General features: G+C 41.3%; 1 protein-coding gene across 10 annotated transcripts in view; it reads left to right on the forward strand.

Annotated features, from left to right (window-relative positions):
* The window catches only part of Elavl2 (ELAV like RNA binding protein 2), a 157,141-nt gene that overhangs the window by 125,276 nt on the left and 5,806 nt on the right, over nucleotides 1–26,059 (forward strand). For all 10 annotated transcript variants that reach the window (XM_057784491.1, XM_057784487.1, XM_057784492.1 and 7 more), the window contains 2 exons: nucleotides 17,817–17,970; nucleotides 21,472–21,697. In XM_057784491.1, the coding sequence (XP_057640474.1) occupies nucleotides 17,817–17,970; nucleotides 21,472–21,697 (380 nt within the window). The remainder of the gene's footprint in view (nucleotides 1–17,816; nucleotides 17,971–21,471; nucleotides 21,698–26,059) is intronic.

Raw genomic sequence — 26,059 nt, forward strand, 5'->3', positions numbered from 1 at the left:
TTTGCTAACCACCGATGACTTCTAGCCTAATAAACTTTATTTATTTCATTCCTTCAGATCTTTGTCCAGTGCCAAAGCCAACTAAAAAATAGGAAAAGACAAAAGATGGGAGAAAGAGTGCATTCTAGAAATGGAGCAACTATGAAAACTGAGCAATGACTGCTTTGCTTCTTAAAATATACAGATAGACTTAGTATGTACTTTCCTAATTTTGGTTATGGTCATAGAATGCACTAGTGTAGAGCCATGGTTCAGGTTTTAATTGGCTATTTGCTATATCTCATTGTAAAATTCTTACATATATATTAATCCATTTTACATAGTCTTTACTTGAGGCAAAATAATAGGTGACCTTATTAATGAGTTATTTATGTGAGATCTCCTGCATGTATTTTGTACACTGCTTCATCAAAGTCTATGTGTGATTTCTTTTTTGCCTACCTTTTTGTCCAGCTGTGGGCACATAGCCAGAGGGTCCAGACCTGGGTGTCACCCTCTGGCCTTTTATATCCACCTAAGAGTTAGGTGGACATTTGATAATTCCCAGTAGTTTTCTATTTTTTGAACAGATATTCTTTGAATATCGTTTTCGAGATGCTGGAGCAGAAGCCGAGCTCATAGTGAAGGTGGGGTGGGCAGTATCCCCAGCTCTATTGCTGTCAGGACACTTGCCACCCAGGGGGCCACAGAGTGTGGCTATTGTAGAAGTCTCAGCAGAGGAATGAATCCGTCTGTCTCAGGAGGAAGTTGCTGGGTCTTGTGTTACCCGAACATGCTCTCCAGGAGGAACATTATGGCCCTGAAAGATGGCGCTAGCCTAGAGAATGCTGGCAGTTTTCTCTCCTCAGCCAGTCCGGAGAACTTAAAGCTTTTATAGCTACCTCCATTGGAGTAAAAGGGTTTACAGCCTTCTGAGTACACCTATCTGGAAACGAGGGAACGACATGGAAGTAATACTTTTAAACACTGGTGAGAGTTTAGGGAGTTGCTGCCATTTGCTTGGTTGTTTTGTGATGGGGAGTTTGTTTGGGAACTTAATACATCCGAGTTGACCAGAACTCTGAATCATTCAACCAGAATCTCTTAAATACCTAGAGAAGATTCTACTACTTAAGGCAATGGAATATTAGTCCTATGTATGTGGATCTATTTGGGTTTGGCTTTTAAGCTAACAGTAAGAGAGCAAAATCTGAATCTGATTCACATGGCCAGAAGATGCCATCCTGGTCCACCCTCTATGCTGTTGTGGAGGTGTGCCTCTGTAGAGGTGTTTCTGTAAGGCCTTGCTAGCTGCTGGCTGCTCTGAGTTCTCACTGCTTATGGCCACGGTTGGGTCATTGTTTTTATTAATTTATAGCCAGGAAAGCTGGCACTTGGTCTGTTTGCCTTGTTCTGTGTAGCTAGTTAGGCAGAGTTAGGTGCTGACTTTAAGGAGTCTGTGCTTTCTTCTTTGCTAGGCCTGCTTTTCAAAGTGATGTCATGGGACTCTTAAAAAAAATAACTTGTTTGGATTTGTGAATGAGCTGTAGCTGTCTCTGAAAGGCAGATGCTTATTGTCTTTCACTGATAGATTGGAGACTAAGTTAATTTTTAAGACAATAAGTCTTAGATCTTGCTAACATGCTTCCCTCCCCACCCCCCACCCCCTTTTCTGTCATTAGTGAAAGCTCCTTCCTCCCACAGGAATGGGGAGTTTAATCCTTCCTGCTTAGGCTTTGAGGGTGGCTAATGAGTCTCAAGGAACCCTCCAGTTCCAGGGACAAGAAAGAAACAAACTGTCCTGGGTCCTGGAAACTGACAGCTCAGAAAAATCATTGTCTACATGTTTGTTTACTTATCTATATTTAGACATTTGATTTATCCTGTCTGTTTTATTCTTACAGGCCTAGAAAGGTTTTGGAGACATGGAGAGGTGCCTCCCACAATACTTTGTTAGATTGAGTACCACAATCATTTTATGATTTCACAGTTTCCCAAGGCCTGCCCAGGTTATAGGGCTCCTAGTTCAGAAGGGCCACATTCAGGCAGTCTGAGATCCTGGAAATCCTTAGGATTCTATGGACTTACTTTGAGTTATGCAATTTTGCATTTGTTGGCAATTTATATCCCTATAAATGTTTTTACGTTACGATGTGGGAATTGCCTCATTCAGATGCTAACATTAGAGGACAGTAAGTAGGGACTGGTGGCTCTGATTTTTATGAGCTCTCCAGGAAAGCCTAACAGTTGAGATCCAGAGTTGGAACATTATGGATTTTAAATCTTTCTGATGAGGGGTTGTCAGAATTTCTGTTGTTCTTCAGGATCAGTAGGATAGAGTGGTTGATAAAACACAGATAGCGCCACCAAGGGTTACTGACTGATCAGCAGACCTGGGCCAAGGAGGATGTTACTCCAATAGCTGCCATAAGTAGCTCTTAGGCAGTGACCTCAGCTAAAAAGCCTGGCTTAGTGAGCCTTACTAAGTTACATTTGGGTGTACTCATGCTTATTTCCAAATAAATGTGGATACAAAGAACCAAGATCTTTATTATGTGTTGCATTAAATGATCTTCACGGCAGAGCAATGTACATTCAATGAATATAATTTTGTATTTGGATTTACTGGATAAACAATGAATGTTTCAATACACACACACACAGAGAGAGAGAGAGAGAGAGAGAGAGAGAGAGAGAGAGAGAGAGAGAGAGAGAGAGAGAGAGAGAGGAGAGCGCGTGCTCCTTTTCAGGATACTTATAGATTCAGGTACTTCACAAGAATAGCATCATTTGCTGCCTATGTATCCTTTTTGGTTGTTTAGAGCACCTGCACTTAAGATGGGTCTTCATGGTGGTCTATTCAGATGCTCATGTTATAAGAGATGATTTTGTAATTCATCATAAGTTCATATTACCCCCACACCCCTTCTTTGACCTTTCCTTAGTATCTTGATTTTTTTTTTAAAGCTTTTTGCCTAGGGCCTTTCCCCAAATATCAGTTTGTTTCATTATTCTAAAAACTGTAAACAGTTTTCAAAGAAAGCAGTTGCTGTCAGCAACTTTAGTTTAGGACCTTTCAACCTATAAACTGAATATTTCCCCCATAACTACATGAAAGCAATATATAGGTTTTCCAAAAACCTGCTCAGATTTTCAGGAACATAGATTTGTAAGACATTGTCAAAACTGAAGAATTTTTTTTGTGTGTGTTCTTCACTAAGCACTGTGCGCATTGTCTGAAAACTGCCCATGCCCACAAAGTCAAGTGAACTGTGAAGGTGAAGGCTAAAACCACCTCTCACCTTTGTACTCTGTTCTCTGCGATCAAGGAACATTGATCGACCAGCAGCAAAGAGGATACTATTTGGAAGGTTAATTACAGCTAGTGAGTGTTATTGATGCTATCAATCAGCGAGGCCCAAGGAGAGGGCCTGGTGCCAGATCATTCTGTGTAATTAAATACCACAGGATGGGATTCTGAAGGTGAAGCAGGTCTGAAGAGGACGCTTTGTCTCAGAACAAAGGCGAAGGTGCCTCACTCCCCTTTCACTGCCCCTTTCTTAAGCTTCTGGAGATGTTCTAGAAATGGCTGTGATACTGCTCTTTTGTGCTGTGAAGGTTGTCATGTATTCTATAAAAGCTCTCTTGTAAAATCTTTACAACAGACACAGGAAAAGCGTTAGGAGTACAGTAATTATTTTTTATTAAAGCAGTTTTGGGGAATATACAGCTCAGGTGTCTAATAGACGTTCTGAGAATGGAGGATCTCATCTTTGAATGAGAACATTAGTCTTGCAAATCAGTTCATTTAAAGAAAACTTTCCCATGGTTATGCTTCAATGTCTGATCATGTTAGAGAGAGAGAATTAGAGAGAGAGAGAGCTATCTTTGTAGACTTAAGTCATCAAACACTCAACAGTGTTTCATGTTATCCCCATTGGTTCTGGATAAATTTCTCGCAGTCATATAACTTCAATCACATCTACAAAAACCAGGCTGGGGAAAGTTCTTTAGTTCTGGGGAAAGCATTCATATTTCATATACCCCCCTTTGTCATGCACATGAATGTCTTCCTCACTTTCTCATTTAAAGGCTAAGTGTTGTAGACAAGTCCAGCAAGGCCCCTACAACTGGGAGCTTGGCTCTAAATCTGTGTTTTATCAGCCACTCTACCTACAGATCTTGAGGAACTACAGGAGTTCTGGCAACCCTCATTTTAATTTGCTTATTATTGTTTTAAATGGTTGCATAGTTTGTACTGATTGAGGCTACTATAGACAGGCTATCCTGGAAAGAAAATAGTTTCATAACTGTTTACTTGAAAATGTGTGTACATGTACTCATAAATTGAGTTACCTCAGATCCCCAAACATTGTCTTGGATATTGTACAGTTTACTTACAATAAAAGAGAAGATGCTAAAGTTACATTTATTTTTTAAAATTTTACTTATTACTTTTGTAAATGCAGATACTTTTTAATTAAAAACTATTAGTATGTGTATTGGGAAGGGGGCATGCACATGTCACAGCATGCATGTGGTGCTCTGGGGACAACTTGTAGGAGCTGGTTTATTACCGTTCATCATATGCATTCTGGGGGCTTTACCCACTGAGGCATCTCACTGTTCTGGGTAGCAGGTTTTAAAATAGGTATCTGAAGGGAAATTGTTGGGAAAACTTGTCATTTGTTTGAGTGAGGAAAATAATTTGTTAGGAAACTGTTTTTGGATGTATGGGATAACTATTTCAAGCAGATTGTGGCGGTGGTTTTAAGAGTCTCATGTAGCCCTGGTTGGCCTGAAAACTGCTGTGTAAGCTGCTAAACTGGCATTGAACTTCAAAAATCCTCCTATCCCTGTCTTCAGAGTGTTGGGATCACTTAAATGCTTGGTAGAAATGATTAGAATATGTTTAGGAATCCTTTTTTTTTTTTTCATTCAAAAGCAGATCAGCCGAATGCCCTTTATTCAAACTTGGGGAAAATCTTATATACCTAGCTGCTGCACAAGGATTTCTGCCTAGGCAGGTGGGAAATTACCATACCAACGATGGAGTCAATGCCCTACAGTTAATCACCAGGCGGGGCAGGGGAAGCACAGGAACAAACAGGGTGCTTAGTTAGCTGGCCTATTTTTTTTAAGCCTTAAGTACTGTTGGGACCAGACCAAGAGTTGTAGTGGCATTCCATTTGTATTTTAATAAACAAGGCTTGCCTGAAAAGTAAAGCAACCACACTGGCCAGCCTTACAGACCAGACAGCAGTCACACACACATACCTTTAATCCCAGTAGCCACACTAACTTGCCAGAGAAACCAGGCAGTAATCCCAGAACTAGAGAGGAATATAAGATGGGAGGAGACAGCTCTCAGTCTCATTCTGAGGTCTCCTGGAGGCAGGATCACCATTTTCAGATTGAGGTCAAGAAAGAGCCAGTGGCTGGCTGCTTTGCATTTCTGATCTTCAAGTTGAACCCCAATATTTGTCTCTGAGTTTTTATTAATTGTGCTTCAAAGAGTAGTCTCTGAGTGAATGGTAAAGTTTACTAACATCATCATCATCATTATTATTATTATCAACATCATCATCATTATTATCAACACCATCATCAGCATTAAAACAGGGTCTTGCGTGACTCAGATTAGCTTTGGATTTCCCATATAGCCAAAGATGACTTGAGTTTCTGATCTACACTGAGACTTCAGAAATGCACCACAATATCCAGTTTATGTGATACTGGGGACCCGTGCATCCATGGTAGGGCCTCTTGCATACTAGGTAACCATTCTACCAACTACCTCTACCAATATCTCTCTTTAGCACAGGCTAGTAGCTTTTAAATGTTTCCTTTCTCTATCACACACATGCTACCCACTCACTCCCAGCAAAAGGACAAGGCTAAACAAATATAAAACTCTAAAAATTGAAAAATAATTGATCATATCATGGCTATACCGTCTTAGGCAGAGAATATCTGTGAGTAATTAAGTGTTAATTTTGTCATTCTTTTGAGTGTAGAGTGTGCTCCAGTTAGCTTTGCTGAATGTTGGAACAACTTTTAGAATAAAATGAGGCAGTCTGACTTTGACATGGTTACTTAGGGAAGACAGCACTTACTTTTATATGACCACTATTTGGATATTAGTTAAGTGAACACAGAGAGCAGTGGACATGGTTGTATCTCTGGCTTTCTAGAGGGCTCTGCAGTGACTGCTGAAGTAATAGCCTTCTACAGAACGGTTTCATTCAATGAAGAAAAGAGAATCACACAGGAGTATCTGGGGCATGGAAGCTTTGATATGACACCCCTTTTGCAAGAAACTTAAATCTGGAAATTACAGAAGAGTATGTATTCTGTCAAGTAGTCACCTTTGACAGAATAGATTCATAGGGAAATTCTCCCAAATCTAGCTGTATGTTCTGCATCTAAGCTCCTTTAGCCAAGACCTGATCATTGGAGGAACAAGAAAAAGCAGGCTTGGCTTGTTCTCCCGAGGTCCTTGGTGACCTGAGGGACATACTAAGCTGTTCACAGACCCACACCAAGGTGAAGTTTCTCTACCGGTTTTCCTGAGCATAGAGACAGGACCAGTTTCCTCTTGTTACTGTATGTGGAAATAGGTCAGAGAAGACCTGAGTATCTGAACTAATGTCTAAAGAAGTGTGTCTGCTAGTTAGAGAATAGAAAGAAACTTGTGTGGATAGGATTAAGTTAGACTTTGGCACACTTATGTCAGTCACTCTTTTTGTCTAGGTCACCATTGGAAAATGCCTCTTATCATCTTATTCTGCCCTCCCTCCTTTGCTCTTGTGAGCTGCACACTGATATGATACTTAAGGCCCTAGAATCCGACCTCAGCTCACAGTTTCAGTGGTACCAGCATCTGTATTCTGTGTGGGCTGGGCTCCTTACCCTTCACAATGCAGAGCTCACTCCCATCTCCATGTCTTCTGTCCTCTACTTATACCAACACATATCTCTGTCTTCATTTATCAGTTTGATTTGATCATAGAAGTACTTGTTTGGCTTATTTATTAAACTAACAGTATCCTGGTCTCCTGCTAGTGATTTGCCCTGTGGGGATCCTTGTTAGGAGACACATTCACATGCTGAAACGTGGAGAACCCCACAACTCAATTACAACTTAAAATGACACTTTTGGTACAAAAAAAAAAAAAAAAAAAAAAAAAAAAACCTCTAACATTGGGTGGGTGGTGCAAAGCTCTGTCCCTTACAGGCATCATAATACATTGAAGATACGGTCCCACAATGGATGTCTGAAGAATTTATCTTTTTCTTAAGATTTAGCTGAACTTTTCCTCCCAAGTGAGATTTTCCCTGCGGGTCCTATCAGTCCATCTCTGCCTATTGCCCATGACTCTTGAATAGCATCCTCTCTTCTCAGGCCTTAGGTAGAGAGATTATGAAAGCTCTGTACCAAAACTGGTGTGCTGAGCTCTTCTTGCTTTTGTATATATTATCGACAGCATAGATGACTCTATGTTTAAGCAGCCAAGGTTACTTAAAACAAGCACGAAGTCTTCACCAAGCCACCGTGGTAACCTGTTGAACACTGTATTAGAGACGGACTAACATTCATGTACTACTACATACATATGGCCTAAGACGTTTTAGGAGATGCATTGCAGCAGTTAGAGATGTCCTCTGTCCAAGTTTCAGAATCTTGAAAGAGCCCTTAAAAAGCCATTATTGGAAAATGGCTTACTATGTAGTGGAAGAAGATATCTTGATTTCTGTAAGACAGTTTAACTCCTGTTTTTCTCAGGAAGCATAAATGCTAGTTGGGCATTTTTTTGGCAAATATCACAACTTGTTTTTATTTGTTTTACATCCTGACCACAGTTCTCCTCCCTCTTTTCCTCCCATTCCGTCCCCACTCTCCTTACCCCCCCCCCCCAGTCCTGTTTCTGTTAAGAAAAGGGCAGGCCTCCCATGGGTATTAGCAAACCATGCCGCATCAAGTTGTCATAAGATTAAGCGCCTCCCCTTGTATTTAGGCTGGGCAAGGAAATCCAGTATGAGGAATAGGTTCCTAATAGCCAGTCAAAGAACAGCCCCTTTTCCTGTTTTTAGGAGACCCACAAATAGACCAAGCTATGCAAGTGTCACACATAGGTAGAGGGTCTAGGTCAGTCCCATGCAGGCTCCCTGCTTGTCTGAAAGTTCAGTCTCTGAAGGGACACAACTTCTCATCATCATTTTGGAGAGGTACTTTACAGGTATCTCCTTCACAAGTCCCTGAGTTCTGTCCCCTCATCATATACTAGAGTGTCACCTTGGTGGCCGACCTGTGAAACAGGCATGCAGTTCATAATCGGTTCAGCCCCATAGGAGCTTGAAACTTGTATAGAAGCTCTGGGCAGTAGAGAAGCTCTGGGCAGTAGAGAAGCTCTGGTCAGTAGTGAAGCTCTGGGCAGCAGGGAAGCACTGGGCAGCAGGAAAGCTCTGGGCAGTAGAGAAGCTCTGGGCAGCAGGGAAGCACTGGGCAGCAGGAAAGCTCTGGGCAGTAGAGAAGCTCTGGGCAGTAGAGAAGCTCTGGGCAGTAGAGAAGCTCTGGGCAGTAGAGAAGCTCTGGGCAGTAGTGCTGTCATGCCATGCGGCAGCTCTGTGGCAGCTGGCGCTGGATAGCACTACAGACAGCCGCACACAGAAACCCTGACACTAAGTACCAAGGTCTCCCTTTAAATGTCTTCAACATTGCCATAGCATATTTATGCATGCCCCTCACCACACCCCATTTGGATCCTCTCTTAGCTTATATGCTTATATGCTTGGATGGAATTGGTTCCATTTAATCTTGTTTGGTGTCACAAAAGTGTTTGGCTGAGTTTATACCATATGTAATAGGAAGTACATTTGTCAATTGTTTCTAAACATTTATCTTATTTTTCCTTTTATGTGTATGGGTGCTTCTCCTGCATGTATTATTTTGCACATTGGCATGTGGTGCCCACAGAGGCTGAAAGAGCATGCTGCATCTCCTGGAACTGGAATTCCAGACCATTGTGAGCTGGGAGCAGGGAATTGAATTCAGATCCTCTGGAAGAGCAACAAGTGCTCTTAACAGCTGAGCCATCTCTCTACCCCACATTTGTCAATTCCGCAGTTGCTAGTTTGAGCGGCACAACCCTTACAACAAGTATGCTTTTGTTTTCTTTTGTCCATTCAGTGTTTCAGTTATTATCTTTCAGTTATTCTTACACTTAGCTGTGTTTTTATGTTGGCTAAGGTCAATTGCTTTGACTTTTACTTAATGAAATTTAAACTGCTATGACGCTGGGAAGCCTCCATAGTGTTAACAACCAGTTGTGTCTTTCTTTTAAATGGTGTATGATTTTCAAAGAGGCAGACGTACTTAGTATAGGAGAACTTGTATTATAGGTATATTTCAATTGCTGTAAATTGGTGAAATGTCCAGATTCCTAGTTTTTCTCTTTTTATTCTGCTGGCCTGCTTCCAAAAATTAATTTTTTTCACACATAACCTAAATTTATCTTGGGCATTAGTAACAGAAGAAATTCTGTACTTGTGCTTACCAAGTCACTCCCTTTAATGTGTTCCATATTTTTAAAATATGTATTATTATCATTATTGTGTATATGTGCACATGGAGGTCAGGGGACAGCTCTGTGGGTCAGTTCTCTTCCACCATTATGTGGATTATAGGAACTGCACTGGGGTCATCAGGCGTGCATGACAAGTACCTTACACACTGAGCCCTCACCATCTGTGTTTCGTAGTTCTTATATGTACATAAGAGAATTTCATTTATCAAAGCAAAGTTTCATAACTTCTTATGGAATCTCTTCAGGTATCTCCTTGGCAACGGCTGCTCATCCTCTTATTGACTGGCATTTTACCAGTTATTTGTGAGTACAAAGGCTGTGTTTCAACAAATGGTATAATGAAAAAAAAAATGCAGGGACAGAGGAGTCTGAATGGATCACCTGATTCCCCTCTGTGTCTTTGCACAAGCTACTTGCCCTTCTGTGTCACAGCTGTCTTTTCTAAGTGTAAAGAAGTAGAATTAAATGATAGCTGTTTTCTTTTTATTCCAACATTAAGCCCCACTCCCACCCTACTAGCACCTTATGACTCTGATGAAAATTGTTTCTTTCGGGGATTTAAATCCTCAGTTTAGGAGCTAAAAACTTCCCATTAATCATGTTTAATAGAATTGTCAGTCCCTTCTGTTGGTAACACTTCCTTTGAACTTTTGGCGCTCCCATTTAAAATTTATGGCTTGTCTTAACTTCTTTTAAACAAAATTTAATAAACTCTCCAAGTTAGTCTTCATCCCAGTAAATGTGTGGTTGATACCAATGCATGCAAAGTAGTATAATGGTTATTTCCTTTATTCAAAGAATCATGTCACTAATAAGACAGGATAATAGTAGGCTTGCCCTGTTTCAGTCAGTAGGTTTTGGTTTTTAGAGACACGGTTTCTCTGTGGCTTTGGAGCCTGTCCTGGAACTCTCTTTGTAGACCCGGCTGGCCTCAAATTCACAGAGATCTACCTGTCTCTGTCTCCCGAGTGCTGGGATTTTGGTTGTGAGCCGCCACCACCAGGCCCAGTCAGTATTTGAGAGACCAGCACATTCAGTTCACGTAGGTACAGGTAACGAAGCATGGGATTTGGACTACAGCGCACGGGACTGGCAAGCATTTGGCTTTTATGTAGTAGTAGAGTAGGTGACGTCTGCAGGAAGTTGGAATTGACTGAATTATAGGTGAGTTAGAGCAGCTTTTGTTCAACATGGGAAGCAGCGAAACAGCAATCTAGGGAAACTGTAATTTGAATTTATATTAAAAGCTAGGCAGAGCCCTAAGTATAAAGGTCCAAGAAATTTTAAGTTACTCTAACAGCAATTGGAAGTGCTCCAGGCATTTTAAACAGAGAATGACACCATCAAAAGTATTCTCTGGTATCTCTGAACTCAGTTGAGTTGAAGCAATCGTTATTAATCATTGAACAAGTCTTATTTTAAATCAAATTTGAAATTCTATAGTTTTTCCACTAGTGGTGTTTTCTAACTTCTCTATCATGGAATATCAAAGGTAACCACTAATGTGTAAGGCTTTTATAAGCCTTTTGCTAGAAGTAATTGTTTTCTTTAGCCCCAACATATTTGCTGGAGCCAGTCTTAACTCCGCTCTGTCAACCTCTCTCATTTGCCGCCTGTGGGAAAGCATGCTCTTCCTGAAAACGTAGTTTAGGATTGTCATCGCATATGTTTGGCGTGTGTTGAGGGGTGCCCCTGGTAGCATTTTGCATGTGGAAGCTGATCAAAGCCCACCTCTTCCCTTTGGGTACCTTTAAAGTCTGTGGCCTGAATTGTGTTCTGAGGCTGAATCCCTCAGTATGAGTCCTAAGTCTCTCAGGAAGAAGCCACACAGCAACCAACTGTTTAGCCATGGTGCTGTCATGACTTTCACTTACTCCAGCAAGAGCCGACTTGGATTTAGTGATAGGCACTTTTGCCAATAGTCCCAGTCCGGCTTTCACTTTATGATATGAAGAGCAGTTCACTTGGAGAGTAAATGGGCATAATTATGAGCTTTCCTACTCTCTTCAGTTAGAAGAAAATGAATAAGGCTTTTTAAAAAACGTCTAAAGTGGCAAGCATTTAATTTTCAAGTCCAATGTTTGTAGTTCTGGGTCAGTAGTTGACAAATGATAAAAGTTGTTCATTGATGATCCTGTCGGTGGGTGATTTCTCAGATGTGCCTGGTGTTAAAAGGGAGGGATTGCTTTGTTCATTTGTGGATCATACCACTTGAATCTGCCAGTATCAGCATCACTGTTTCTGACATTCCTATTGATGAATCAGAGATAGGGCAATAGTGCTTTTGGCCAGAATTGTTTCAGATGAGCTTCTGTAGACAGCAATAATGTCTAAGATACTAGGCTTCACATTTAATGAAGTATCAGTTCTTATCTAAGGATATTTTTGTTCCCTTTAGTTCTGTGTATTTTGATTAACGTGCTTCAGTAGCTCACTCTTAGTATATGTGTTACTCATATTTGCATGTTTAATGTGTAATTAGTTTTAGCTGATGATGATGAAGAAATGGGCTTTTAATTACAAAGAATATAGTGTGTTTCAGAGTTTCAGAGTACTCTGTTTTTGAGACCTTATTACTTTGGTAAGGTTTTTTTTTCCCCCTGTTTGTCTAGCATAGTCTCATTTGTGACGACCACTTTGGGAAGCCATTGGCTAGAGGGTCTCTTTGCCTGCGGCTTCTCCCTCCCTCCTACTTCCCTCAAGTAGCCTCAGCATTGCTTGTCTTGGTTTATTATATCACTTGTAGGCTTGTGAGAAATTCCAGAATAAACCTGAGTTTTAAATTGCTATCTTGGAAGCAGATTGGTGTTCAGTTTTTGTACTCCCTGTATCATCTTTAAATATTTAAATTGCAGACGCTCTGGCTGCCTCTTAAATTAGATCCTTCACTTAGTAGTTTTGACATTTCATAACCTTGCTCCTCAGGCATTAAATATTCACCTGTTTAAATGGCACTGAAAATTTAAAATACAAACCCATATATTAATCCAGTGACTTGGATTGGAGATCAGCTCACATTTGCAGAAAGAAGAATCTGTTGGCCCCTTCTAGGACATATGCTAGAGATTCATTGTATTGAAGTATTTCTAGTACAGAATTCAACTGGAAAAGAAAACCCACTTGAGCCGTCTCTGAGGGAATTTAGTTTTAAAGACCCACAAGGGTATTTAGCACTTTGAAGATGAAGACAGCCCCCTGTGGGTTGGTGCACAGGCAAGGCATCCATACAGCTCCAAATTAACAGCAAAATCTGGGTGCTGACCATTACTAATGATTACTAGGTAGGTTGGGCTGATAACTGATTTAAACCCTCACAATGAGCATCTTCGTCCTTCTCCAAGGATCTGAAGTGTACTTTGTATTTATAATCCTCTGAGATTGAGGAACTGTTTTCCTTTTCTTGGAAGGCAGAATGTTGTTGACAGTGATATTCCTGACAGAGCAAAGGGGCTGCTTTAATTCTGAGAAACTTACCTGGTGCATTATGGGAGAAGGGTCAACACAGCCTTTCATCTTGGAAATTCCTGGGGGTAGTGTTTTTTTATTTTTATGGCTTAGAGTGTGAAATAAAACTAATTTTAATTATGATGTACAATTTCTACATTTAATCTCAACTGGTGACCACTATTTTTAAGAAAAGCTACTTTGAAATACATTAATGCATATGACATAAAAATAACTGGTTTAGTGACATCTTTTCTGCTATCTTTGCTTAGTTTATGTATGTGTTTTAAGAAGCAGTCTAGAGTTGCTTAAAAATTCTGAACTCTTACAACAAGTGAGCTGACAACGCTGGCTTCAGTAGTGTGACACTGTGTAGAGAGAGTTGGAGCAGGAGAAAAAGGCACAAAGCCGAGAAGATCAGTGGGTGAATCCAGAACTCTGGAGCAGCTGTGTATGACCTCAGGCATGGGATTTGAATTACCTTTACCTCTTCCGCAAGCCTTAATATTTTTTCTGTGCCCTGCATGCCTCTGAAGATAGTTGAAGGCACAGAAAAAAACTATTTGATCATGCTTTATATCTGACAAAAACCTATGCGTGAACATGATTACATTTTTTTTTTTTTTTTTTTTTTTTTGGATTTTCAAGACAGGGTTTCTCTGTGGTTTTGGAGCCTGTCCTGGAACTAGCTCTTGTAGACCAGGCTGGTCTCGAACTCACCGAGATCCGCCTGCCTCTGCCTCCCAAGTGCTGGGATTAAAGGCGTGCGCCACCACTGCCCGGCCATGATGACATTGTTAAGCAGTGTTTGTTACCATCATGGGTTTTAGTGTAACCCATTATCTCTGTTCTACATATAGTAATGGAAACCAGTTCTCCGACAACGTGATAGGGAAACGCTGTTTTCAGATTTGTCTTAGAGCTTTTAAAACATGATTTGAATTTAAATAATGTGAATTTAAATGTGTATGTTAAGCCTGCAATGGATGTTCACACCTCTCAGACCAAGCACCCACAACGCTGAGGCAGGAGACTTGACCTAATTCTGAGGCCAGCCTGAGCTAAAGAGAATGAAGTCCTATCTCAAAAGCCAAACCAAACAAAGACAAAAACAAGCAAACAAAAGGATGGACATTGAAGGCAGGGCAACTGATCCAGTATGCTTTCAGTTTTTATACAATCACTAAATATAAGCCCTTTATCCTAAATATATCTCAGGATAACTTAAAGCACCTCACCCACACATGTCGGAGATGTACAAAGCAGTGCATGTCACTGCAGGAGTGAAGGACTCTGGAAAGCCATGATGGACTCAGTTACTCTGAACTTAATCATGCGTGTCTTTCTTGACATGCTCAGATGCATGTAGAAGTGAATCGTATTCATAGCACAGCTACCCTAGTTGTTCGACTCTTAATGCCATGAAACTAAAAAGTACTTATTTATTCTTAAGAACTACTTTTAAAAGTAAAATTCCACGGTTTATGTGATGTATTAGGACTAAGGAGTTTGTCCCAAGTTAACAGGGTCTTCAATGAATTGAACCTAGCCTTGAACTAGGCTCACTGATTGGAGAATTGTCACTTTTCACCGCTGTGACTCTCCCTGTGTATCCTAAGCTTGAGCCTCTTGACTGCTTCTCCGTTAGCCTCTCACTCATTGATAGTGCATAAATGCTTGTGACCGCCCTGTAGCCCATGGTGAGTGGCTCTTTCACAAAGAGAGCATTTCAGCCACATGGTCCAGAGCAGAGTGACTGCTGACTGGCTCCCTGCTGCAGAAATAAAGCCATGAAATCCTCAGTCTAGAAGTGGGGCAAGCGCTGGATTGTGTACCCTCCTTAGATGATGAAAAAGCAGTCTAGAAGAGAGCTATGGTAGTCATGTGTTCTCACAAATTCAAACATACTTTAGTGGCTGTGGGACCATAGGTACTGAAGTCCCAAGGATGGATTTTTGCTAATATTATTTTGATCACTTCATGGTTTCCTCCCCTTTCCCCCTTTCTTACGAGTGTTCATCATTAAGTAGCTAGGTGCAGCGGGAAAGAGTGCATGTGAATATTTTCCCTTTGTTCCTGTCCCAGATTCCTTTGTGTAGGACAGGACACTGTAATGTGACTTTCAAATTAGACCTGGAACAGCATCTGTATTTTCACTCGTTAGTGAGCAAACTGATAAGAATAGCAGTATTAAATGTAAGCCCTGTTGGGACGGGGTAAAAGATACCAAGAACTTCATAAGTTAATATAAAACACGGCCTGTGTTTCCTTCTTTTGTTTTATTTCCTAGAAAGTTATTTTTAAAAGTAACAAAAAACTGCAGGCGTAAACCAGGAAGAAAATGTTTGATGCTTTAGTTATTAAAATATTAGTTTTGATCAAAGATTCTATATTTGAGTAATCAGCATGATTAAAGGTGGGCACTACTAGGTAACATAATCAGGCAGAAGTAATCATATTGTGTTAGTCTAGCAAGTCAATCCCAGAGTTAGATGTATTAGCTCTTTTTATGAATGATGCAGAAGACAAGCCATGTTACAAAATTTCTGTCCATGTAGTTGGCCATTCCTGAAGAAATCACAGGCAAACCGAAAGGAGTATGATGGGGAATCACTTAGGGGACAGGACACGTAGCTGTCTCAGTAATGCTTATATGACGGGCAGAGCAGCTTGGACAAGAATCTGGATGGGATAATGGACTGTGCCATAAATGCATGTAGTGCTGTGGACTCACGTCACCCATGAGGTACCAGCACATATTTTTGCGTTGAGCGCATGCTGGTCATTTCTAAACATTATGAATCCAGTGATGAGCAAGACCTGAATAGTGATGATTATAAACTAACACAGGCTTGTTTCATGTTGTACAAATTTGGAATTTTTTCATTAAAAGACTTTATTTATAAGGAAGGCAGAAAGACTGTAAGAGCCAAGGGAAGACCACGGGGCTGATACACGTATGAATTCACAGACTATGGAGATACACAAGACCCTCACAAGTTCAAGCTAGAGAATCCTAATGCGGAAACAGGGGAGATAAGCCCATGTAGTTGATACCTGCTGGGGAGAGGGAAAGTCGGCTTTATCTAATGGAGTGACATTGGGTATTTCAACCACTCCAGGGCAGGCCTTATGCTCAGGAGGATTGGCCAACATAGAAGGGACTCCCTGCTTATGTTCGTGAGTGCTTCTGTCTTCAGGATGTCCAGGATGGTGTGTTTTGTTGTTTTATTTTGAAATAGAGAAGGAACATGGAGTAGAGTGAATAGAGAGGGTGGACCTGGGAAGAACTGGGAGAGGGGAAAGAATATGGTGAAATTATATTGTATGAAAAATTAAAAAAAAAAACTTTTAGAAGGAGTTTTTTTTTTTTTTTTTTGAGAGAACATTAAATAGCAGATAAAGTCATTGAAAACACTCGGTCTAAAACTGAAGGTTGTGAAAACTTGTGAATGAGAAGACAATGGATCAAGAAGGTTATGACTTCTTTTTTTTTTTTTTTTTATTCTTTTTTACTTAAAATTTCCAACTGCTCCCCGTTTCCCATTTCCCTCCCCCTCCTCCCACATATTGCCCCCTCCCCCCGCTCCCCTCCCCCTATCCCCACCCCCTAGTCCACTCCCCCTCCCTCTCGATACTGAAGAGCAGTCCAAATTCCCTGCTCTACATGAAGACCAAGGTCCTCCCACTTCTATCTAGGTCCAGGAAGGTGAGCATCCAAACAGGCTACGCTCCCACAAAGCCAGTTCATGTATTAGGATCGAAACCTAGTGCCATTGTCCTTGGCTTCTCATCAGCCTTCACTGTCCGCCTTGTTCAGAGAGTCCAGTTTCAACCCATGCTTATTCAGTCCCAGTCCAGCTGGCCTTGGAGAGCTCCCAATAGATCAGTTCCACTGTCACAGTGGGTGGGTGCACCCCTCGTGGTCCTGATTTCCTTGCTCATGTTCTCCCTCCTTCTGCTCCTCATTTGGACCTTAAGAGCTCAGACGGTTGATCCAAATTGGGTCTCTGTCTCTCTCTCGATCCATCGCCAGATGAAAGTTCCTGTGCCATTCTCCTTGGCCTCTTGTCTTAATGTATTTAAATCTCTGGGAGTTTGTGTATGTGGCATTGACAGAAATTATAAGAAAACCTTCACGAATAATGTTTAAGTATTTTTAAATGTATACCACCATCTCCAGAGACAGTAGAGTATGGAAAACAAGTCATAAGAATGCATCTGATAACTTCAAAATACGTTAACTAGGAGTGACTGCTCCCACATCCCTTCCTTTCTGTTGGCTTGCTCCCCTTGCTGCGCGGTGCTGTATGTGATATTGGTGTTCTGTGCTGTGTGTGATACTGGCCTGCTCCCCTTAGTTTGCCATGCTGTGTGTGATACTAGCCTGCTCCCCTTGGTGTGCTGTGTTGTGTGTAATACTGGTCTGCTCCCATTAGTGTGCCGTGCTGTGTGTGATACTGGTCTGGTTCCCTTGGTGTGCTGTGCTGTGTGTGATACTGGTCTGGTTCCCTTGGTGTGCCGTGCTGTGTGTGATACTGGTCTGATTCCACTGGTGTGCTGTGTGTGGTACTGGTCTCATTTGAGACCTCACAGATGCGCTTGGAGTAGATCTTCTCTTCTTCACACAGAGAAATGTCATTGCCTTTTTGTCTGAAATGCGCCCCCGCCCCCATGAATAAACATCCTACTTACATTAAGGCCAGTGTTTGCTCTCTGCCCCTTATGGAGCAGTTATCAAGGTAGGCATTGAGTTTCTGAAAGGAGTGAGTATATCAGTATGCTTAACCGTATTCCCCTTTTCAGGTTTCCTATGCTCGCCCAAGCTCAGCTTCTATTAGAGATGCAAACTTATATGTCAGTGGGCTTCCGAAAACAATGACCCAGAAGGAGCTGGAGCAGCTGTTTTCCCAGTACGGACGCATCATTACTTCTCGCATTCTTGTCGACCAGGTCACTGGTAAGTGGGCGGTGGTTCTGGATAGTCTTGTGCTCTCTGACAGGCAGATTGTGAAATATTCTGTCTCCTCACACAGCAGCCTTGCCTCTAGAACACATCAAAGGTGTATGTGGGCCAGAAAATGCAATTTTCTGCTGGAATTGTTCATAAATATGCATGGACAGAAATAGATTGTGGAGTGGAGTGAGCAAGCTTGAGTCATTTCCACCCTGAAGGTGCAGGTTTGAAGCCTGTTTCATGGCTTGTAATAAATTTATAGATGCTATAATCTTCATTTTCAAGCCTCTGTGTGCAAGAAGCCCCTATCCTCCTTATAAACAATCTTATTTTTGTGAAAAGCGAAGTTCACTGCAGCAGGATGCAGCTGGTACTCTGAGTAAGGATGAGGCAGAATCCACTCTGGTAATTGCTGTGGAGGCACTTTTCCAGGGCTCTGCTGTGCCACAGAGGCCTACGTAAGAGCACGGAATTTGGAGTGGTAGCAATTTGTTTTATGCCTAATGCAACTTTTGACCAAATGAAATGAGAATAAGATGTTCATTAGGACTTTATACATAAGGAACACTTCTGCCAGCACTGCAAGCAAACAGAAAGCTGCTGATATGGATTGCATTACAGATTTTTAGATTTTCTATATAAAGGCAACACTTGTCCTTTCTAAAACCGAATAAAAATAGAAAAATATGAAAAACGAGGGGGTGGGAAGTCACCTGTAGGGCCTTATTTCCACGCCAGCCACATTGTAGTATCGTGTATCCCAATGTGTGGGTCTTTAGTGTAAGAAAGGGGCAGATTAACCCCAGAATAAAATCAGGCCACAGTTTTCAGCTTCAGTTGTGAATTTGGCCGGAGTGGTCTGCTCTTCCATTCTGTGTTGTTAATTGGCTTCACAGGAAGTGCTCTTCTGTTCCTAGACTTCTGGGTAGAATCAACAGTGTGTACCCTTGCCTGGGAGAATGGCCTGTAGACTGTGCTGCCATGAGAAAGTCTGAAAGTGTGCAAGACTGGGCGTTAGCTGCAGTAGCTCTTCCGTTATCCCCCGATTCATTCTATCACACTGTGCTGTACTGCACACAGTTTGTTAATGGGGCTAAATAAAATTCCAAGCATAGCCAATCAAACAAGATTTATTCCAAGCAGGAAATACCTTTTTGTTCATAGCATTTTTTTTTTTAAACAGAATTTTGTAGTCAACAAGAAGTTGGTGGACTTAGAGTAGGCTTCATCTGTGACAGGGAAATTGTGTCTCTTTTCTTTAACAATGGACCTTCCGGAGTGTGAAGGATGATAGGTTGGTCATTCTTAGTATGTCCTGAGTGTGGCCCATGCCTCCGGCACCAGCAGCCTACTGGAATGTTGCTAGAACTACAAATTCTGGGGTCCTACTCCAAATGTACTCAATCCTGAGGAAAGGCACCCCCCTACACACTCACACTCTTGAGAATAGGCACCCCCCCACACACACACTCACACTCCTGAGGATAGTCCCCCCCCCACTCCTTAGGATAGGCACCCTCCACACACACACACTCCTGAGGATATGCACCCCTCAGACACAGACACTCCTGAAGATAGGCAACCCCCCCACACTCCTAAGGATAGGCACCCTCCACACACTCACACTCCTGAGGATAGCACCCCACACACACTCACACTCCTGAGGATAGGAACCCCCCTACACACAAACCCTCATACTCCTGAGGATAGGCACACACACACACACACACACACACACACACACACTCTTACACTCCTGAGGATAGGCATATATCCTACACATACACACTTTAAGTAGTCCCACCTGTGAGAAAGCCATTTTTTAATCTGTGCTTTTCTAATGGAGCAGCCATTAGAATAAAATTTTAGTATTTTATTTTACTTTTCTCCCTGTGCGTGTGTTGTTCTTTTTGCCCTTTTTCTTTTTTCCCCCATTTTTCTTTTTTGGAAATTTAAGATCTCTCTCTCTCTCTGACCAACCTGGCATCTCACATGGTAGCAAACCACCTGCTTCAGCCTGCTGAGAGCTGGAAATATGCTAGCTAGGATGATAGTTCTTAATAGGAGCCAGTAAGTACATGAAAGGATATACTTATATCTTCTTCACTTAGAACTTTAAGAAAAACACCTACACCGTCCCTGAAGTGGGGAGAGGGGCAATGAAGCCCAGCAGCTTGTTATTCAGCCATTAGGTGTTTACCGTGGACATTGCACATCGTTTACACAGAACAAGGCAAAGTGACAGAGGGTATCAGATCAAGCATACATGTAGAAAATGCCTTATTTACCTTAGAAAATTCTGAGCATTCTCCAGGTTTAGTTGTAAGGCAAACAAACCCCTTTTCTTTTTAAGGTTTGCTCTAAGTCAAGATGGTCCAGGTTTTCTCAGTAGCCCTTCCTTTCTTCCCTGGCCCACTTGGAATTATCTATACTTTCCTACCTGCTAGTCTAAACCCCGTCCTGTGAGTATCTGGTTAGTTGCCAAGAAGGCATTTCTCTGCAGCTGCTTGCGTTGTGTTGACCAGCTGTGATTACCTGCTCACCTGCCTGTGACAATTAAATGGGATGAGCTGAGAGTCACACGCTGCTGTTTCTCGTAAACCGGATAAGCCTCGTTCATGCCCTGCTTTGCCATTGTTGTCAGACAGGGAATGGCTCTCCACGGTTAAGAGCAATGCTGGAGGTGCCAGGAAGCTTGCGGTTCTACTAATTTAACTTGGAAAATCTAGGTCCTCTTTTACCTTTCCCCCCGTGTAACATTACTTCTGTAATATATAGCTAAAGAGAAGCACGGCCAGAGCTCAGAGGATGTGAAGACCCTCTTCAGCATTTTTTTTTTTCATTTCTTTTTTGTTTTTCAAGAGAGGGTTTCTCTGTGTGCCTTGATGGTCCTGAATTTGCGCTGTAGACCAGGTTGACTTCAAACAGAGATCCACCTGGCTGAGTGCTGGGATTAAAGGTGTGCACCACCACCGCCTGTCTAGGTTTTGTTTTATGAGAGACTTTCATGCTAAATGATGTGATAAGATGAATGTATTACTTAGAATTTTAGTCGAGCTCTATCTGCTCTCGAGTGTCTTTAGCAAATGCTTGGTTTGGTTTTTATTTCAAGGGAAGAGGCTGCCTTTCCAATAGCATGCTTTGAGAACCAGAACTCAGGCAGTAGTTGGTTCTACTACAGAAAGCACAGGAGGCAGGAAGGAATGCAGGGGGAAAAAAGCATGGGTTTCCGTACTTTCGTGCTTTCTTGGCTTCTTGACAAGCACGTGATCGGTAGTGAGAACTCACATTGTATAGGTCATTTCGTGCATTTATAAAAGGTGGAAAATTGAGATTCGAAGTTGAATTGCTGAGGTAAAATTTTCTTCCTGATGTGATTTTTGTGGCAAATGTTATATGTGGGTGAAAAGATGTTCGTGAGAAGGAAAAATTAATTTATCCTTTCTTCTCTTCTTCCCTTCTCCTGCTCCCTCCTTCCCAAATCTTTACTTAAATCTACCTTAGGCATATCAAGGGGTGTAGGGTTTATTCGATTTGACAAGCGGATTGAGGCAGAAGAAGCTATCAAAGGCCTAAATGGCCAGAAACCTCCTGGTGCCACAGAGCCAATCACTGTAAAGTTTGCTAATAATCCAAGCCAAAAAACCAATCAGGCCATCCTTTCCCAGCTGTACCAGTCTCCAAACAGAAGGTACCCAGGACCGCTAGCTCAGCAGGCACAGCGTTTTAGGTAAGTCTGGTCCAGTTTTCGTGCCCAGCTACCAAACTGGAGGAGAATGTGCAGGTTTACTGTCAAGTAATTGTATCAACAAGATCTCTGCTTTGAGTTTGTCATTACTGTTGTTCTCTCTCTCTCTCTCTCTCTCTCTCTCTCTCTCTCTCTCTCTCTCTCTCTCTCTCTCTCATTAATGGGCATGGAGAAAACATACTTTGGGAAATATGAACTTTTGAACGTGAGGACAATTAACTGTAAAAGAGCCGTTCTCCTCCAGGAGTGATTTTGCCTCCAAGAGACATTTGACAAAGTGTAGACTCATTCGTGATGGCATAATTTGGGTGGAGATGTGACTCACATCTAGTGGGTAGAGTCCAGAGATGCTGCTAAGCATCCTGCAGCAGACAGGATACCCAGCAGCCACAGGTGCCTGGACCCAAAGCCCAGCTTGAGAAAACCTGACCCACAGACGGTGAAGTCTGACTTGCTGTTTTCCATTTGAGAAGAATTTTTGTGTTTGAGCTGTCGAGCTCTTCCGGTTAGCTTTGTTTCATAATATAGACTTCGTTAAAGATACTGACCTATGTGAAAGCCATGAGAACCTAAAAGTGGCCCCCATCTCCTTCTGTTAAAGTTCAGAGGTTGACAAACTTTAGCTGTAACAGTTTAGAGAAACAATGTATTAAATTTTTCTGAGTCATGGTTTTGCAACGATGCCTCCTCTTTCTTTCCCTTCTCCTTACCATCCCCCTCTCTTCTTCTCTTTCTCATTTTCTTTGTTTTCAGCTCTTTAAAAGTCTAAGTCATTTTCTGCACCATACAGAAAGTAGTGGCAGTCTGTGCTTATTCACTGAGTTACTGATGGGCATATACCCCCGGTTCTCGAGTTAGCTATTCCTTGAACAACCAGACCGTGAGTCATTCTGAGCATATCGGCGGCATGTGACAGAAGAATGGCTTGACGTTCAGTTAGGAACAGTGAGCTTGAGATTTTTATGAACAAGTCACCCAGTTTTATTTCCCAGGATGTTGCAAATACTGTTTGCCCACACGGTATGGTACAGCCACATTTCATCTAACGCCCAAGGTAATGTTTTGTAATAGCTACATGTAAATCTTGATTCTTTTCTTCCTGAGACGAAGTAGTCAATTAACCAAGCACATAATCGCAAACTTTGTAAGACAGAGGACTTAACTTACATGTTTTCTAACCCCAGAATCATAGATTTTCCCCATTGGTGCACTGGACTGTTGAAAAGAGAAGAAAAGAAAAAAATCTCCTTAAAATATTTAAGTATATTACTTAGGTGTGAAAAGAAATTTTCCGTAAATGCCAGGTTGAATACCTACTTAAGTTGGCATCCTCTCAGGGAGAATGGTGGCATTGTCAAAGGTTGTGTTGACGAAGGCAACCAGCTCCCTAGTTCATGGCAGCATTGAGAAAAACAAAATATGTATCACCTTTGACCTTGGTTACTAGCAATGTCCACTGGAGGGGAGGAAAGGCCGGTATGCCATCTGGCAATTCTTCTGCAGAAAGAGCGCTCACAGCCACACACGCCCTCTCTGGCATCTTTCTTGACCATTCACTTGTTGGTGTTTTTAAATGTAGTACAGTTAGACTCCAGTGAGTTTTAGCAGTGTTTTCTAACTGTTCTTCCCAGTTAGTTTTAGTTTGCTGTTAGAAGAAAGCTGTACTGCCCTAGGTTGTTGTTTTATGTTTTTGATTAAAGCTGTAATTTTGTTTTGTTACTATTTGTTAGAGGAACCCTCTTAGCCTCTTAAGACTAGGCCAGAGGACCCATAGATAGCATTGAGACAGACGCCTGATACACTGGCTAGGACATATGTGGGCAGCATGTGCTGGACGTTGGGCACCACAGCATCTAAATCTTCCTGCCCTTCTGTATGTGCCACGTGCCTTTTATTTTTGATGGGGTAAAGTTTTCCAAGGTTGTCCTCATTAATAAATTTAAAACTTTTAGCTTCTGTCCATCTTACATTACAAAAAGTCTTTAAAAAGTATATATTAACTTTACTTCTCAGATTCTTTGGCCCTTACAGAAAGACATTGTAGAAGAAGGGCATAAGGGGCATTAGTTGAAAGGAAAACCTGGCAGTAGTGAGGAAGAGTACAGTAAGTGGAGGTTTGAGCTTGGAGTCCCAGCTATTCCAGAGGCTGAGGCAGAAAGATCACTGGGAGCTGTGGAGTGGACTGTGCTCTTATTGTACTAGGTTTGACACCAGCTGGGTAGCCGCAGAGGAATAGCTGCCACCAGGTTACCCAGTGAGGGCAAAACAGGAGCCATCAGGAATTAGGACAGATTTTCTTTCTTCAGATCCTGTCCTCTCTCTCACCTCGCTGCTCATGCCTCTGCCCATCACCTCTGTCTGAGTGGTAAAAATATGAGCTACTAGTGTGCAAGAGGGTGTGTTGATCTAGACTATGTTTTGCGAGAAGCTGAGTCTTCATTTCTACAATCCAAATTTATCCTGATGTGTAATTGGTGCACTTTAAAGGTATCTTTAATTTGGCTGTCATTACCTTGAATTTCCCCATGTTTCATTGATGAAAGTCGATATTCTTTGAGCTTTTCAGACACTTGAATTAAGAGCTTGCAGTTTTGTTGGTACCTTGATCTTTTCTGTAGCTGAGATCTACTCACACAGTTATTTCTTTATAATATTTGTTGTTCTAATGCCTTTGCTTTGAGTTTGCCACTGCCCAGTATGAATTTTAGAAAACTCATTGTGTATTTTTATGTTATCTTGGTACCTTGACAGCTGAGAGAGGCTGGAGAATATAAGTTACATTAACAGTGAAAGGCTTTTCAGTACTCATGAAGATAAAAAAAAATAAAATTCCATGTAATAAGGATTAACTTTATAAGTGGACTTATGAGGTTTATGGCTCAATCTGTATTAATAAATAGAATTATTTACACATGAACACTGCTAATCTGATGGGCTTGTTGAAGTGTTTATAGTTTTCAAAATAAGACAGACTATTTATTTGGCTGGATAATGTAATTGTAGTCCATTAAGAATATTTTTAGTACAGTGTATCCGAATTAAACTGTACACAAAATTTTCTCATTCTTGTGAGGTAAATTTATCTTTATTGAGTGGCCTGTGTTCTGGAGTCTTTGTGCACTTTTGAAGAACTCCTAGAGTCAGCCATTGGATTGAGCTTCAGGCATATGTTGCTGGTTCTATTAATTGATCTCATGTTGGAAGACACAGACATCAAATGTCCCAAGTAATTTTCCTCATTCTTAGATGCCATGATGCCATGTGATTGCATAAGGAAACGTATTGATGAACTTGTGTTGGTTAACTTCAAGCTAACTGATGCCCCATGCTTTGGAGAGGTTTGATAATTCTTCCAGTGTCTGGAATTGTGTTTTCTTACTTACTGTCTTTTTCACTTATTATATCTGGCTTTAATTGATTTTTTTAAATTTCTCTTTCAATATGGTCTTTCCTTAACCTACCAGCTGAATAGCTTGAAAATTAGGCAGATACCTTACTATTATGCTGCATTTCTAAATACCCAGTTTTGAAATGAAGATGCTCTCACTGATAGAAAATTCTATTAAAAGTATTGCCTAGAAATAATCTGAATTCCATTATCCTGGTGATAGGAAAATGTTACCAATGTCTTGTGTGCATGTAAAATGTGCACATGGCTTGTGCCTCTATAGTCAGTGAACTTTAAACTGTGAATTCTAATCAAACATACAAAGAGAGGATAAAGGGGCTGGAGAAATGGCTCTGTGGTTCAGAGCACTGGCTGCTTTTCCAGAGGTCCTGAGTTCAGTTCCCAGCAACCACATGGTGGTTCACAACCGTCTACAATGAAGTCTGGCGCCCTCATCTGGGCTGCAAGCAGAACACTGTACATAATAAATACATTTTTAAAAAAAGACAGGATAGCCGGGCGGTGGTGGCGCACGCCTTTAATCCCAGCACTTGGGAGGCAGAGGCAGGAGGATCTCTGTGAGTTCGAGACCAGCCTGGTCTACAAGAGCTAGTTCCAGGACAGGCTCCAAAGTTACAGAGAAACCCTGTCTCGAAAAACCATAAAAAAAAAAAAAAAAAAAAAGATAGGATAAAAATGAAATAGATACTGTATCAAATATAGTAATGTACTGATAGTTGTTATGCTGGTATATTTACCTACTATATCTTAGTAAATAAGATCTTTAAGTGAAATTCATAAAGTGTTAATATTTATCACCTTGACTTTTCTGGCTGCATGTAATAGATGTTGAATTGACTGTGTCTAACCTCCTGATGTGGTTTCTGTGAGAAGTAAGGGAAATAACTGGTTTTATTTTGTTTTTTTTAGTTTTCCTCACTGAATCATCTTCAACC

Source organism: Chionomys nivalis, chromosome 11 (genome assembly GCF_950005125.1).
Source record: "Chionomys nivalis chromosome 11, mChiNiv1.1, whole genome shotgun sequence".
Classification (NCBI taxonomy): Eukaryota; Metazoa; Chordata; class Mammalia; order Rodentia; family Cricetidae; genus Chionomys; species Chionomys nivalis.